General features: G+C 43.3%; 1 protein-coding gene across 1 annotated transcript in view; it reads right to left on the reverse strand.

The window, feature by feature from the left end:
• Positions 1-16,875, reverse strand: part of EYA4 (EYA transcriptional coactivator and phosphatase 4) — a 401,958-nt gene that overhangs the window by 15,505 nt on the left and 369,578 nt on the right. The window contains 3 exon segments of the mRNA XM_030198463.1: positions 274-363; positions 10,878-10,961; positions 13,943-14,079. Coding sequence (XP_030054323.1) covers positions 274-363; positions 10,878-10,961; positions 13,943-14,079 — 311 coding nt within the window.

Below are 16,875 nucleotides of genomic sequence, written 5' to 3' on the forward strand. Positions count from 1 at the left end.
AAACTTCATTTTCTAGCAAAAGAAAAAAAAAGCCTCAGGTATAGCTATACCTCATGTGGCAGGATGAGAGTTAAGCAAGATGGTAAGTATGATAAGTGCCGAATTACTAGCACATTTGTAACAAACAACTCATTTTTTTTCATTTCCATAACAGAATCTGTGTTTTGTAAATGCTCAGGGCATATTAATGTCTTTTGAATATTTGCTAGTATATTTTAGAACCTTTGCTATTTCATTCAAAAAATAAGTGTTACATGATAATAGGTTTCTTACCTCTAAATCGTTGAAAAATAAATGCGTGTCAGCAAGGTTAAAAATCATTTCTTCCATTCGAAGTCCAAGTGTCACCGCCATCGGTGGATCCTACAAAAATTTTTTTAACATGTTTTGAGGTCATTTCTTTGCAATTGTACTATAGATATAATAATATTGTTTAAATATTGTGACATTTCTTTTTTGAATTTTTGATTTAGTAACCTGTATTTCTAAGCTTGCACTTGAGGCAAGTTAATATTTAGGTATAATAGATGTGCCTGTGCCCAAAGGACTTTGTGATAATGTGGTCAAGGTTGTGGCTTGGATCGGGCACAAACTCAGTCAGACATACAGGGTTTTCAAGAAAAAGGGAAATATTTTATTATTTCACTCAACATGTGCACTCCTGTTGCTTCACGGGTTTAGTCCAGCACAATTATAGTCTCTGTTTTCTCTCTAGATCCTCAGATATCACTGTCAACTCTCTCTCTCTCTCAAGGGCCGCCTCCCAGTCTAACACAACACAGTGTCTATTAATCACTTCCTGGATTCCCTCTGGACATGCATCAAAAGTCAAGATGCATAGAAGTCAAGGTTATTTTCTACCTTGATAGTCTTCCCACATACACTCTGGAGGGTTAAGCTTGAGCCACACTGCTTCCCTGGTCCTCTCCTAGGGTATTGCAGCTTAACTTAAAGTGGAGTCCTCTCCTCTCCTGGAACTCCCTCCTGGAAACCTCTGTAGGGCTTCCCTGATCTGTTCAGCCTCAGGACTTTTAGCTTTCTCCTGGCCTAAGCCACACCCCTCTGCCTCAGGTTCAGCCTCTGCCTCGGCAGCCTAGCGCCACCTGCTGCAAGGTGGCTGAACTGTATCAGCCTCAGCCTCCACCTTGGCAAACTAGCGCCATCTATCGAAAGGGGGCTGAACTGCACCAGGGAGGGAGTGCTTCCTGTCTCTACATCACTCACTCCCTCTCAGGCTTACAATCTAAAGGCTAGATTTATTAAAGTGTGCACTATGTTGACTAGCGTGCATTAAGTGTCACATGACCCGTATGTATTACATACGACATATAGCATTTACCCCCCGATTCTATATACGGTACAATCCTGAAATGCATGTGCAACTTCCTTGGCTAACCAGCCGTTAACAACCAATAATTGACATTAATAGGTACCACTAATGATCTGCACACACATCTGGCTGCACACTATTCTGTAATGCAAAGTGTCTAAATCCCATTGTGCCCAACTCAGAAGAGGACTTGGCCATGGGAGGGGCATGGGCATGTCAGGGGTGTTCTGAAATGTTGTGCATGTTGTTACACGATACTGGATCTCCGTGCCCAACTTAGGTGCCATCATTTACACCAGATTTCAGGAGGCGTAAGTCTGGCACCCAAAGTTAGGGTGCAGGAATTGGTGCGAAGCCGGTTATGATTCTATGCCGGTTATAGAATCGTGCTTAGAGACCATCTTTTTGAGCACCATTTATAGAATCTGGCCCTTAGCATGCATTAATGTCCGTTACTCCATGCTAAGCTTTAGTAAAAGGACCCCTCATTAACAGGCTCTTTTACAACTACCACAGTGTTGACATGCGCCAATACCACCGGCCCATCGTGGGAGCTGGTGGTAGTATCACCCCCACCGCACCATTTCCGGCGTGACTGGAAATATTTTTTATTTTTACTGCTGGGGGCTTACCCGACAGAAATCTGGTTACTACTGGTTTAGGATGGGAGCACTTACCGATTCCTAAATAGGAGGCGGTAAGTGCTCCCCCAGGATATTGTTGCGTTGCAAGTTGGTACTTACCACACAAGCATTTCCATTAAAAAAAATCCTGCTGCGGTACGAAGGGCCTCAGCACATGGCAAATCCACATACTGATGCTACCAAAGGGCCCCTTTTACCGCAGCTTTGTAAAAGAGGACCTAAGAGGTGAGAGGGGAAATTATATCTATCCAATAAAACCCTCTCAATTCAATATACAAAAACCTTTACAGAAGATAAACTGTAAAAAGGTAGAACAAATGACCTGAGAGACTAAATACCTCAGTGCAACTGCACTTGAGATAGCATTCTTTCATCCACATCAATGGAAAAGCAGAAAGGGGGGAAAGGGATGGGATTTAAAAAAAAAAAAAAAACTGCCCCACAAAGCCACATGAAATCCAGGTTTTAAAATTTCTATCGAATTTCTAGTCCATATTTAATTGTACAAAAAATGTTGTTACTTAACTTATAACCCCTCTAGGTCAGTCTCAGTTTGATCAGGTCATTCAGTCATCAGTAGTAGCAAAAACTCTCACTCAGTTATCAGCCATAACACCACCACCAATGTCCACTGTTTCACCATACTGACTGAGTCAGGGCTTCATTCAATCCACTCTCTGTTCCAACTGTAACACTGTATGCAAACAAAAAATGGTGGTTGCACTAAGGTATTTGGTTATTGGGGTCTTTTTCTCCCCCTTGTTCAAGATTATAGTCTATTACAGCTTTTGTATATTGAATTGAGAGGGTTTTCTTGGATATGTGTGGTTTCACCACTCACACCTTAATTAGTTTGGTATTAATCTGTTGGGCTAGGGGCATGAAGGCAGATTTTAGAAAAAAACATACAAACTAGAATAGAAGCATTTAGGTCAGGGTGTGCTAATTTCCACTAGTACTTTAAATAGAGATGTGTTGATGTAGAGTCTTTTCTAGAATAGACATGCATGTGTCAGTTACATGTGGCAGTAGCAGCCATTTTGCAATTGCCAAAGTTTAAAATATCCACAAGCTATCACTATCACTTTTGAAGGGGTGTGTGTGTGTGTGTGTGGAGGGGGGGGGGGGGGGGGGAGGACGAAAACACTGGGGAATTAGGAGGAAGATCTTCCCTAATACCTCCAGTATAACAGTGCACAACATGATCGCCTATATATAATCTTGACACTGAGCTCGGGAAATATATACTTGCAATCTCCTTATCAAATGGGAAATGCTCAAAACACACCCAGACCAGGCTCCCTTGTAATAGTCAGGCAATGGTTTTGTCAAAAATAGATTATTGCAACTCTCTTTATTTGGGTGTTCCTGAGTATAGGCTTAAAACGTTACAATTAGTACAGAATGCAGATGCTAGATTGGTTGCTGGCATTTCTAAATTTGAACATACAACACCAGTGTTGAAACAACTTCACTGGTTGCCTGTACAACACAGAGTACATGTTTTGACTCTCCTCTACCAAGTTGTTCATGTCATGGTATTTTGATCAGGTTTTCACTCTGTTTTCATCTAGAAGGCCTTTAAGATCAGATTTCACTAAACGTTTGAATTTGCATTTGATATCTTCTGTGCATTATGCTACTACCCGAGCATCAGCCTTTTCAATTGCAGAAACGCTTATGTGGAAAGCAGTTGAGGACGCCCAAAATCGGCTTATCATAATCCAATCGTTTGTAAGTGAGCATCTCTCCTATGGTTTTGTTATGTCTAAAGGCTCACTTACAAACGATTGGATTATGATGAGAACTCTTCTGATGTTTTGTTGGGCCATTTTAAATGTGGATATTGTGAATGGTGTGATCTGAACATTGAAGGACCTATGTGGCAATATCCTGTTACTTCACATTCTATCTATGCACAGTCCTATACCAACTGCTTAACTAGTAATGTAGTCTATGAGATTATATGTCCTTGTCAAAAGGTTTACATAGGAAGATCAAGTCGGCATGTGATAGCTCGCCTTAATGAACATAAATCAAGGATTAAGAATCAGTTCCTCACAGCACCATTGGTCCAACACTGGCTAGAGTGTCATCATCGTATTGCTCTTAAAAAAAACTTAAATTACCTAAGGATAAAGGTGGTCTTAGCATTCCTGATTTTAGAAAATATCATATGGCTTTTACACTTGCACAGTCACAAATGTGGTTTCAAAAGGATTTATCTCACCTCACGCCTAGATGGCACATATTTGAAACAGCATTGGTTCAACCTTGTCCTTTATATATGAATTCATATCCCTATGCAAAACATCTTAGATTATTGAAATCCTCTGCCTCTACTATTCATGAATTTAAATCTGGCCTTAGTATCAGAAATATATCATTAGAGGATACTTCTCTTTGGTATAATTCTAGATTTCATTCTAATTTATTAAATTGTCAAGAATCTGAATGGAAAAAGAAGGGTATATAGTCGTTATCTCACATATATTTAGTTGGTAATCTACTATCTCCAGATGCTTTATCTATATTGCATAATATCTCTTTAATAGATTCTCATGCTTGGAATGTCATTGCTAAATATATCTCAGCATTTCAAATCTCCAATTCACTCAGCATCTCCTTCTGAATTTATCTCCTTATGTCAAAGTATTATCACAGGTCGCAAGAAAGCATCTTTATTATACAAGAAACTTCAAGAATTGTATGTTGTGGGAGCAAGATCTGTGCTTTGTCTCATCTGACTTTGATTGGTATACTTTCTGGACTGAATCCATATGTCCTACAAAATCAGCAGCAATATCTCAATCTTCTAACTTCATATTACATAGAGCCTATTGGACTCCTGCTCGTCTGGCGAAGATTTCTAAGAATGTCACCTTAAACTGTTGGTCTTGCCATGAAAACAATGGTACTCTAGCTCATACGATTTTTTTTTGTAAAAATGTTAGAGCATATTGGCTTCCAATTTGGTCTAGATTGTGCCTTATTTTTCATCTTCCTGTGAATATAGCAATTTCGTATAAAATTATAATTTTACGAGCACCTCATCCTGACATTATTCTCTCTGACTCAGATAACAGATTGTTTGACATATTAGCTGTTGCTTTGCATCTGATTGCCGCTAATTGGAAAAATAATTTGAATTTATGCTTTAATGAATGGTGGAGTTATATATATGTGTAATAAGAAATATGAAACTCTCTTAGTCCATAAACATCTCAATGTTAACTCAGTTTTAAAAACCTGTGAAAGACCTTGTGGGTAAGAACTAGGATCTTAAACCAGGACCTAAATGAGTCACAGTAGTCCAGGCAGGAAATAATAAAGGCATGAATTAGGATATGCTTGGAAGGGAAGTCTAAGAGTTTATGAATTGATCGCAGACAGCATAACCAGAAGAAGCCTAATTAAATCACATGAGAAATCTGGTATTCAAATAAAAGTATAGTGTCAAAGATAACATCCAGATAGCGGAAAGAAAGAACTAGTGAAATGTGGTGGTTGAAAAACAATAGCAAGATGGACGGGGTTGGATATGTACCGGAGATCCAACAAGCAGTAGTCTTAGTAGGACTGACAAGTCTGTGAGTGAGGAGCCAGTCAGAAACAGCATGAAGGGCAGTATGCAAAGGACCAAGGTCAGGGACATAGAAAGTAGTGGGGTAGATAAATAAAATGTTGTCAGTGGCAATCCACTGGATGGATCCTTCAATAATGGCTTAACAACAGCTTTTTTCCAAGAGGGGGGATAGATCCAGACAAGAATAAACGTTACCAGGTGGAAAACGAGGGGTGAGACCATGGCATGGGATTTTCAACCAGCTTGAGGGGAGACGGTCTAATGAACATGTTGTCAAGTGCATATGAGTAAGCAAATTTGAGAAGGTGGTGAGGGGAGGTATTTGGAAAGAACTCCAAGTGGTGCAAAGAGTGGAGGAAGTAGATGGCATTGGCATAGGGGGAGATATAGAGAGGTTGGTGATATTGGTTGAACACAGGAGATCTTACCTACAAAGAAATTGCCCAAGTCTGTAGCAGATGGGAGCAGAGCTACATCAGCAGTGCACGAAGAGTGGCAATTAGTGAGGCAAGAGACAGTTTGAAAGAGATTCCTAGCAGGGCATCTGGAGTTGGCAACAGCAGTGAGGACATGTTTACATTTTATCTGTTGGACCTCATGCTTGTAGTGAGAAGTTGATCTTTTGACAAGGTGTTGGGAGGAAGGATCACGCTGCTGGTGCCATTGGCACTCAGCTCTGCGGACTTGGCGCTTCAGTAGAAGATGGCCCTCATGAAATCAGGGGTTCTCTTTGATCTGGGGGTGGGCAGAATGCATAGTCAGGGGTGAAGAGGAGGGGGGTCTGTGGATGTCCAGGAAAACTAGAGTCCCAGCAGGACACTGCTTCTGAGAGTGGGAGATCAAGAAAGGAAGGAAAAAAGGAGAGGAACAGGGGTGGAAAGGTTTTAGGGTCACAATAGGAAAAACAGTGGTGGCAAGATAAGGTCGAGGAAGTTACTTTAAAGCCAAAGTGAAATTCATTCTACTGGTTGTATTTAATGAAAACTAATTTACTCTCCAGGCAGCTCATTTGTTGCAGACATAATTACTCCAATACTCTGTCATACATTCTATCATGCTACATTAATTATGTTCAAGAAGCCATGACCAAAAGTGTTAAGTGAGTTTTTCTCTAAATTCACATTCAATAAACTGAAGTCTCCTTTTAAATGCATGTAATCCCTTTTCGGTCTCTGTTTTGTCTATCATATCACAAGAGAAAACAGAATTTACCGAGAAGTGAAATACATTTGACAAAAACACATGTCCCAGGATTCTATATATCACACTTTTTACGTAATTGAGTTTAATTTGTAGGATAAACCTTTTTCCTGTTTTTTTGTGATTTTTGCCTGTATTAATGTAAGCCATGATGATACCTGGTTATTCTAGTGTTCTATAATGTTCTCAAAAAAATCTTCAAAGATGTATGGTAGACATTCTACTCCCTTGACCCCTGCCCAGGGAATCATTTCATAACAGAGCATGTTTGTGAGAAGTCCAAAAGAAGAGCCTACTTTACGTCTGTTTTAGCATCAATAGATGAGTGGAATGGAGGTGTAGCCTAGTGGTTAGTCCAGTGGACTTTGATCCTGGGGAAACTGGGTTCAAGTCCCACTATAGCTCATTGTGACTCACTTAACCCTCCTTTGCCTCAGGTACAAATAAGGTACCTGTATATACCATGTAAACCACTTTGACTATAGTTGCAAAAACCACAGGCAGTATATCAAGTCCCATTCCATTACTCATAAGTACATAAGTATTGCCATACTGGGAAAGACAAAAGGTCCATCAAGCCCGTATCCTGTTTCCAACAGTGGCCAATCTAGGTCACAAATGCCTGGCAAGATCCCAAAAAAGTACAAAACATTCTATACTGCTTATCCCAGAAATAGTGGATTTTCCGCAAGTCCATTTAATAACGGTCTATGGACTTTTCCTTTAGGAAGCCACCCAAACCTTTTTTAAACTCCGCTAAGCTATCCGCCTTTACTACATTCTCTGGCAACGAATTCCAGAGTTTAATTACAAGTTGAGTGAAGAAAATTTTCTCCGATTTGTTTTAAATTTACTACATTGTAACTTTATCGCTTCACATCTACCCGTTCAACTCCACTCATTATTTTATAGACCTCTATCATATCTCCCCTCAGCCGCCTTTTCTCCAAGCTGAAGAGCCCTAGCCGCTTTAGCCTTTCCTCATAGGGAAGTTGTCCCATCCCCTTTATCTTTATCATTTTCATCTCCCTTCTCTGCACCTTTTCTAATTCCAGTTAATAGTTGGTGCGGTCTGCAAATGTGGGATCAGTGATGGGTCAACATGAATGACACCGGGCTTACTGCTCCACAAGCAGGGGTCTGCATTTTTGATCCTGCTCCCATTGTGCCTGTGGTTGGTGCAGTGGGCCCCATAAGCGAGGACATATCTTATGGGAATGGCTCTTTTGTTTCCCCCTTTTTCTTTCATCAAGCCAGTTGTTCATTCCCAGTTTTGGCATCCCGGTCTGGGTATGCTGCTTTTCTGCTTCTGCTGATCAAATCCTGTTTTGCATATGTGGTTTGGCACTTCCATCCAGTTTGTGCATTGGTATGATCATTGGGCGGTGGCTAGTAATCCACCTCGGTCTGGCGTTGAGGGGAGTGCGAATTTCCTCGTTGGAAGAGATGGGTATGCGGTGGTGCCAGTTGATCCCTTTCTTCTATAGCTTAAGATCTAAGCCATGTCATCCGTATATCCTAATTGTACACCTTGGTGGAAATGATGTGGGCGACTGGTCTGGAAGGCGGTTGGTTGACACAGTCCAGGAGGATCTGAGGCTGGCAATCGCTTGGTTACCTGACACGAGGATTGTCTGGTCAGATATAATCGCCAGGCCACGCCGTGTTGTGATTTGAAAATGGACACATAGTCTGGTGAAGGTTAATCACCTGGGAGGGGATGCACGGGATTACATAGACAAAGTTCATTTGTCTGATGTCAGACTTGATGTATTTTTGAATGACTTAAGAAGTTATTGAACATTGCTTCTGGGTGTTGGTTTGTAACAGGCCACAGCTTCCAACAGCTGGGGGAGCAGTGGGGGAGTTAGCTGGCCCCTATGGCGGTAACTCAAGCTACAGGGTCTCAGGCTCAGAGGGCTAAGTCAGATTGTAATTAAGAGGCCAGCCTGCTTATAATCGAACGAGAAAAACGCCCAAGTTCCGACCTAAATCGGGAGATGGGCGTTTTTCTCACAAAAACAAATAAAGCGGTATAATCGAAAGCCGAACTTTGGACGCTTTCAACTGCACTCCGTCGCGGATGCGGACAAAGTTGACGGGGGCGTGTCGAAGGCGTGGTGAAGGCGGAACTGGGGCGTGGTTATCACCCGAACAGAGATGGGCGCCTTTCGCCGATAATGGATACGTTTGTAGCTAGAATTTAGGGCACTTTTCCTGGACCCTGTTTTTTCACGAATAAGGCCCCAAAAAGTGCCCTAAATGACCAGATGACCCCCAGAGGGAGTCGGGGATGACCTCCCCTGACTCCCCCAGTGGTCACTAACCCCCTCCCACCACAAAAAAATGATGTTTCACAACTTTTTACTTTCACCCTCAAATGTCATACCCTCCTCCCAAGCAGCAGTATGCAGGTCCCTGGAGCAGTTGTTAGGGGGTGCAGTGGACGTCAGGCAGGTGGACCCAGGCCCATCCCCCCCCTACCTGTTACAATTGTGCTGCTTAATGCTTAGTCGTCCAACCCCCCCAAACTCACTGTACCCACATGTAGGTGCCCCCCTTCACCTCTTAGGGCTATAGTAATGGTGTAGACTTGTGGGCAGTAGGTTTTGAGGGGGATTTGGGGGGCTCAACACCCAAGGGAAGGGTGCTATGCACCTGGGAGCTCTTTTACCTTTTTTTTTGTTTTTGTAAAAGTGCCCCCTAGGGTGCCCGGTTGGTGTCCTGGCATGTGAGGGGGACCAGTGCACTATGAATCCTGGCCCCTCCCACGAACAAATGCCTTGGATTTATTCGTTTTTGAGCTGGGCGATTTCATTTTCCATTATCGCTGAAAAGCAAAAACGCCCAGCTCACACCTTGGCGAATAACACATGGGCGTCTATTTTTTTTTAAAATACGGTTCACTCCGCCCCTTCACGGACCCGTTCTCGGAGATAAACGCCCATGGAGATAGTCGTTTCTGGTCGATTATGCCGCTCCAGGTGACTTAGTTTAAAATTAGGTATAGAGGACCATGCTGGCACCACAGACGTTTGCTTGGCTGAGGCAGGGCTGTTAATTCACACCACTTTACTGAGAGGGTGACTGGTCGGGGGTGTACAGAATGATGACTTTTAGATACTTTGATGTAGCTCTGGGTTTATTGTTGAACTAGTTTCTGTTATCTAGTTTACATTTAAGTTGTTGTCAATAAAGAATCTGCAGCCTTTTTGTTATTCCACACAGTTGTGTTGGCTCTTTATTTGCAAGAAGGAGGTGAAGTGTAAGGGGGCAGAGGAGTAGAAAGGAAGGTGGGATCCCCATCACTGAAGTTATTGTCTAGCCCTCCATAATGACAATTTAGTTAGGAAGGCAGTGGGGGCTTACTAAAGTTAAGAGGGGGGGTAGGTAGGGTTAAGGGGTTACTGATGCCAATAGCATGGCTTGCCGTAGAGCTTTCTGAAGGTAAGCCAGGGTAGAGGCCATAATGATTAGTGGGGGCAAGTAAGGAAGTCCTAGATAGGGTGGGAGGAAGGCTGGGATACTTAAGGGAACGACTCTGGGGTGTAGGGCTTTTCCTGCTCCTCAGAAGCAGCTTTCCTGCCCTCTCACATGCTGGCACCACGGGCCCTTGTTTGGCTGAGGCGGGGCTATGTTAACTCACACCACTTTGCTGAGAGAGGGTGAGTGGTCGGGTGGGGGGGGGGATAGAAAATGATGACTTTTAGATACTTTTGATGTAGCTTGGAGGGTGTTGTTGGACTTGTTTTCATTATCTAGTTTACATCTAAGTTCTTGTCAATAAAGAAACTGCGGCCTTTTTGTTACTCCATACTGTTGTGCTGACTATTTACAAGAAGGAGACAAAGTGTGTGTGTGTGGGGGGGGGGGGGGGGGGGGGGGGGGGGGGGGGGGGGGGGGGGGGAGGGGGGAATGCTGAGTAGAAGGGAAGGTGGGATCCCCCATCTCTGAAGTTAAAAGCAATAAACTGAGGCCAAAAATGACCATAAAGTCTAAAGTATTAGCCTGTACATCAAGAAAATGCTATGAATTCTCACAATAATAATAAAGAACAAGTCATATTTCCAGTGTAATCTAGCTCATCATTATTCTTGTGAAGTAGGAGCTCTCCTACCTTGCCATATTTCTGTGCATACGATCCTGTGAGCAACGAATGAAAAATGATGATGGTTTCGTCTAAATCCCAAACAAACACCCGCTGTAAACAAATATCATAGACAAATCAAGGCATGAGAATTATCATTTAAAAATGCAACATGTATATGCTCAGTTACGAAGGACTAGTCCACTATTAACCAATCCTTTTGATATCTGATTATATTGAAGGACAGAGAGAGAGAGAATTTTCTAGTCAACTGTAATTTGTAAAGCAAAGACAAAATAACACTAACATCAAATTAAAATTATTGTATTTTTCATTTTCCAATAACTTATACAATAATTTAATAGATAGAGTCAGAGGGAGAAAAGTTTAACATTAAAGCTATCAATGACATCTCAGTTTAATTCAGGCCACATGAATGAACAAACACCCCTGACCCGCCTATGCTCCTCCCATGGCCACATCCCCGTTAGGTGCCCATTGTACAGAACAGCACACAAGCAGATCCACACACAAATCATAATTAGTGCCAATTAAGTGCTTGTTAGCTCCAATAATTAAATCATTACAGCCTGTTAACTAATTATTTTGTGAGCAGATCTGGGATCTGTGCTCAAATTTGGGCGACCTTTATAGAATCCAGGGGATTTTATAAAAGTAGGCATATGCTTTCTGTGGGCCTACTTTTTATGCCTGCATATGATTGAACAATTTTATAGAAGTCTTAAAATGTGATTTGTGGTAAAATATGTATTAGTGTACATTAATTGAGTTCTCATGCATTAGCACACATTAGTAACTCTAGCCCAGGGGTTCTCAACTAACACCTTAAGTCACACCTAGTTAATCAGGTTTTCAAGATAACCACAATCAACATACATGGGATAAATTTGCATGTGCTATCTCCACTGTATGTAAATCTATCTCATGCATATTCATTGCGGGTACCCTGAAAACCTGACTGACTAAGTTTGTCCCAAGATAGGCCTAAATGTTTATGAATTTATTAACTGAAGCTGTTACCACTTTTGCCGCAATTTATTTCTCTTATGTTATTACGGGGTTAATTTTCAAAGTAAGACTTTGTAAGTCTAAGTGCTTTGAACATATGCTCTATGTTCCATTTTCTACAATTTTGGTAGACTTAATTCAATGGAAGCTTACAGAGCACTCAACAGAAAGCAAAAGCAACCTCGTCATTTTAGATTTTTTATTTTGTTTTGTTTGTTTTGATAGATTAAATGGTGAACTATAGCATGTAGTGGACTGAATTATATCTACTATAATAAAACTCACCCTCAACGTTCTGAAGACAACGTTCTGAAGTCACTCAGTCACTCACTGAAGGGTTCATGGATTCATGGTGGTGAAGCCACAACACTGACCATGTCTCTCTGCCCCGCCCTCGCATGACGGACCAATCAGAATAAACACCCTCAACATTCTGAAACACAAAGGACCATCACAACACCGTTCCCAGGGAACACTAGGCAACGTAAGACGGACCAATCAGAGGAAACTACGTGACAATAAGGGAGGAGCATTCCCCAGCAGAATGGCTCATTATCTGTGCAGCACGGAGAGCATAGAAATACCGCTGGAATGAGAGAAGAGTATTCCTGCTGTGGGTATGTGCAAAAATAGACCGGGGGGGGGGGGGAGAAATTTTTAAATGCCTAATGCCAGTACTGAAGAGTGCCAGAGGGCCTATAGCAAAGACTATATTTGGGATCGCTTGACATGGAGTCAGAGGAGCCAAAAAACAACGTGCCCGTCACCATCTGGGACGTGGGCGAACAGGACAAGCTGCAGCCTAGCTGGAAGGATTACCCGCGACCCAGCCAGCAGCAAACAACGACCAAGGAAGGGGGAGGAGTACTCCTTCCCTGCCTAGGAATTGCTGGAGACTGGCTGCCAAACTAACGAAACAACCGCACACCGACGCACCACCTCCATCATTCGAAAGGCATCCACTCTTTCTTCAACAGAAATGCAAACTAATAATACAAAACAAACAAAGAATACATGGTTTCTCAGGCGGCTGCAGGTAACTCCCCACCCCTTCCTCTTCCCCTTTTGCTGAAGTGGCCAAGGACGTGCCCAACCATCCCCAGCCTCAGGCAAGCTGTCTCCCACCTCGGGGATTCCCCGAGCACCCGGAAAAAGACGGCGCTGATTCCTGCAGCGCATAAATGTTTCAGCATTCCCCTGCAGCCGGTCTGAAATGGACCAAACATACCGGATCACCCCCCGACGGCCCGAGACCGTGCTCTTCTCCCTTCCGCCAACTTAAAACAACCATCCCCGTCCTCAGGCAAGCCGTCACCCACCTCCAGGATGCCCAGAACCCCAGTCCAATGGAAAAAGATGGTGCTGCTTCCAACAGCACATTTCTCTTCCAGCATTCCCCTACAGCAGCCCTGAAACGGCTAAAAAATAATGACAGACAAAGAACGTGCTCCTCTACCTTCCGCCCATCTAAAACAACACTGCTGCCTCAGCACAACACAAAAAAAAAAAAACATGGGAAAAAAAACAACACTCAACAAAGGCTGACACCCCCTACAACCACATTTACATTTCACCAACAGAAAGACCCCCCTCCACAAACCTCCTTGACAGACAAAACCACACACACACAATACAACAGAAACACACCCTCAAAGCCACGCACCGATCCAACCCACTTTGCCAGCACAGCACAGCACATCCCCCAACCCCCAAGCAAAAAACAAAACAAAACACACATCAACAACCTGCACACACACCGCACCCTCACACACTCACACACACACAAAATAACTCTGTGACACATACACACTCACACACAAAAAACCACATGCTAGCGTCCGTTTCATTGGTTTCGGAAACGGGCCTTTTTTACTAGTTTTTAAATAAAAGGAAAGCCACTGCAGTATTAGGGGAATGCAGCAGTCGCACAGTGCAGGCTGATTAATGATAAAGAAGACACAAATACTGAGCACTTTTTAATTACTTCCTTAGTTGTGTTTACGGGAAACTGTTTTTTGTCAGAGCAAGAGTATGGTTAAATATTCATTAATTAAAGCAGGGCTTACCTCCAAGTCACTGTCAGGTGGAGGTGATGGATTATTCTTCCTACCCCTTCCCCGGGACTTGGACCCAGAACTCCTACACGTCCTCTCATCAAGATCCTTGATTGGTGTAGAGGGGCTCTGTACTGTCTCAAATTCTCCTGTAAATAAAATCAGAAAAGCAGAATGTGTTTTTTTTTAAACGTATAGCATTGTACAGTCAACAAAAAAGCACATACAATCTAAGTTTAAAACATATTACTTATCCATGTTTGAATAACGGCTTTTTCCTAGTCACCAACGTGTGGTTTACAATACAATATTTCAACAAACAATTCAATAAATCATAATTACATAATACCAATACAAATACCAATGCATCTCTTATATACCACTATATCCCCACAATAAGGTCCAATGCGATTCACATAAAATAAAAGAATACAATACAATATCAATATATAACATAAAGTTCAATTACTATCAGATTTCAACTAATATTAGTTATTTTAAAAAGTACATAATGTACAATAACTTTACAATTCAACCCATTAAACTTGGATAAAATAGTATGGTAGTCCTGTTAGTCCACTAAGAGGGGCATAATCGAAATGGGCGCCCAAGTTTTCATGAGGAAGTCCTCGCAGGACATCCCAGCGAAGGGGTGGGGAAACCCGTATTATTGAAACATGATGGGCGTCCATCTTTCGTTTCGATAATACGGTCAGGGACGCCCAAATCACAAAATTTAGGTCGACTGTAGAGATGGTTGTCCCCGATTTTCGGCGATAATGGAAACCGAGGATGCCCATCTCAGAAATGACCAAATCCAAGCCTTTTGGTCATGGGAGGAGTCAGCATTCGTATTGCACTGGTCCCCCTGACATGCCAAGACACCAACTGGGCACCCTAGGGGGCACTGCAGTGGACTTCAGAAATTGCTCCCAGGTGCATAACTCCTTTACCTTGTGTGCTGAGCCCCCCCCAAACCCCCAAACCCACTACCAACAACTGTACAACACTACCATAGCCCTTAAAGAGTAATGGGGGGCATCTACATGTGGGTACAGTGGGTTTCGTGTGGGTTTTTGGAGGCCTGGGTCCGCTTGCCTGAAGTGCACTGAAGTACCCACTAAAAACTGCTCCAGGGACCTGCATAGTGCTGTGATGGAGCTGGGTATGACATTTGAGGCTGGCATAGAGGCTGGCACAAAAATGTTTATATATTTTTTTTTGGGTGGGAGGGGGTTGGTGACACTGGGGGAGTAAGGGGAGGTGATCCCCGATTCTCTCCGGTGGTCATCTGGTCAGTTGGGGCACTTTTTTGAGGCTTGGTCCTAAAAATAAATGGACCAAGTAAAGCCGGCCAAGTGCTCGTCAGAGCCGGCCTTCTTTTTTCCATTATCAGCTGAAGCTGGCCATCTCTTAACCACGCCCCGTCCCGACTTCGGTACCCTGCCGACACGCCCCCTTGAACTTTGGCCGCCCCTGTGACGGAAAGCAGTTAAAGCCGGCCAAAATCGGCTTTTGATTATACCGATTTGGCCGGGTTTAGAAGATGGCCCCCCTTCTCTTTCGAAAATAAGCAGGACAGTTGACTATAAATGTACTGTTGACCCTTGATGCATGCGAGTAGGTCGAAACACAGCCTGTGTTGGGTCCTGTGGTATTTTAATCAAGCTTGATGACTGTACTGCACACCCTTGTGCCTGGACCTTCTTTGGTTCTCTATTTTCCTTTTGGGTTTGACCCATTTTGTGGAGCCTATCCCTTTCATTTATGCTTTTTCTTTCATTGCTTAAAGAGTTATAAAAGGGCAATTCTATAAGTGCAGGGACAAGTACCACTTACGTGTACAAGCATCCTAAGTACTATTCTGTAAAGGCAATGTAAAAGTGGCTTAGCGCACAACTGCAAAGAGGCATACACCTGGACAGAGCATGGGTGGGACAAGGGTGTGTCTCCTACTTATGCATGCAAATTATATAATTCTACAAGCTGTCCCCACTGCTCTCCACAATGAAGCGTGTCCACTTACTCCTGCCCTTGACATGAAGTAAGTGAGCCCATCAATGGGGGGTTTATGCTAGTATTTTATAATGAACTCTGAACACCTAGATGCCGTTATAGAATAGGCTCGCCCCATGCTGCATCAGAGTGCTCAAACAGAGGTGCCCAATTATAGAATTGCCCCATTGATTATGTTTCCTGTAACAGGGCCACCGAGAGACTCGGCCGGACCCAGGGCAAGGCCACCCCCCTGTCGCTGCCGCCCCCCGTCGCTCCCCCTGCCACTCCCTGCCGCTGCTGCCCCCCCACCCCCGCCGCTGCAGTCCGCAGTCCCACCTGCCTGCCTCCATGGCTCCGGGCCCCATGCATTCAAGGTGGCAGTCGCAGATCGCCTCTTTTCTTGCCTTCCCTCCCTGTGTTCCGCCCTTGTCTGATGTAACTTCCTGTTTCTGCGAGAGCGGGACACAGGGAGGGAGGCGATCTGTGACTGCCGCTTCGAATGCAGGGGGCCCGGAGCCGAGGACGCAGGCAGGTGAGACTGGGAACTGCAGCGCCGGTGGCCTGACCCCAGCGCCGGGCCCCCCTTAGAGGCCCAGGCCCGGGGAATTTTGTCCCCCGTGCCTCCCCTCTCGGTGGCCTTGTCCTGTAAACATGTATAACGAAGCGGTAGTACATACATTCCATACATAAATTAAAATATAAATCAGTACATTTTGTGGGATTTCATTTCTAGACCTTCCCCCTAATTTCAGACTTTTTTTTCTGGATTTGTTTAACACATTTGTTTTAATAAAAGAAAAAAAAAATAAATTTTAAAATAATTAGAGGATAGTTCTATAAATTTATGCTTTGATTTAGGTGCCACAAAGGGGGAGCACTTAGCACCAATTTTCTAACAGTTTCAAGACACACCTAAGCCATTATAGAATACTAGCAAAAAGGCAGGT

The sequence above is a fragment of the Microcaecilia unicolor genome, chromosome 3 (genome assembly GCF_901765095.1).
Source record: "Microcaecilia unicolor chromosome 3, aMicUni1.1, whole genome shotgun sequence".
NCBI lineage: Eukaryota > Metazoa > Chordata > Amphibia > Gymnophiona > Siphonopidae > Microcaecilia > Microcaecilia unicolor.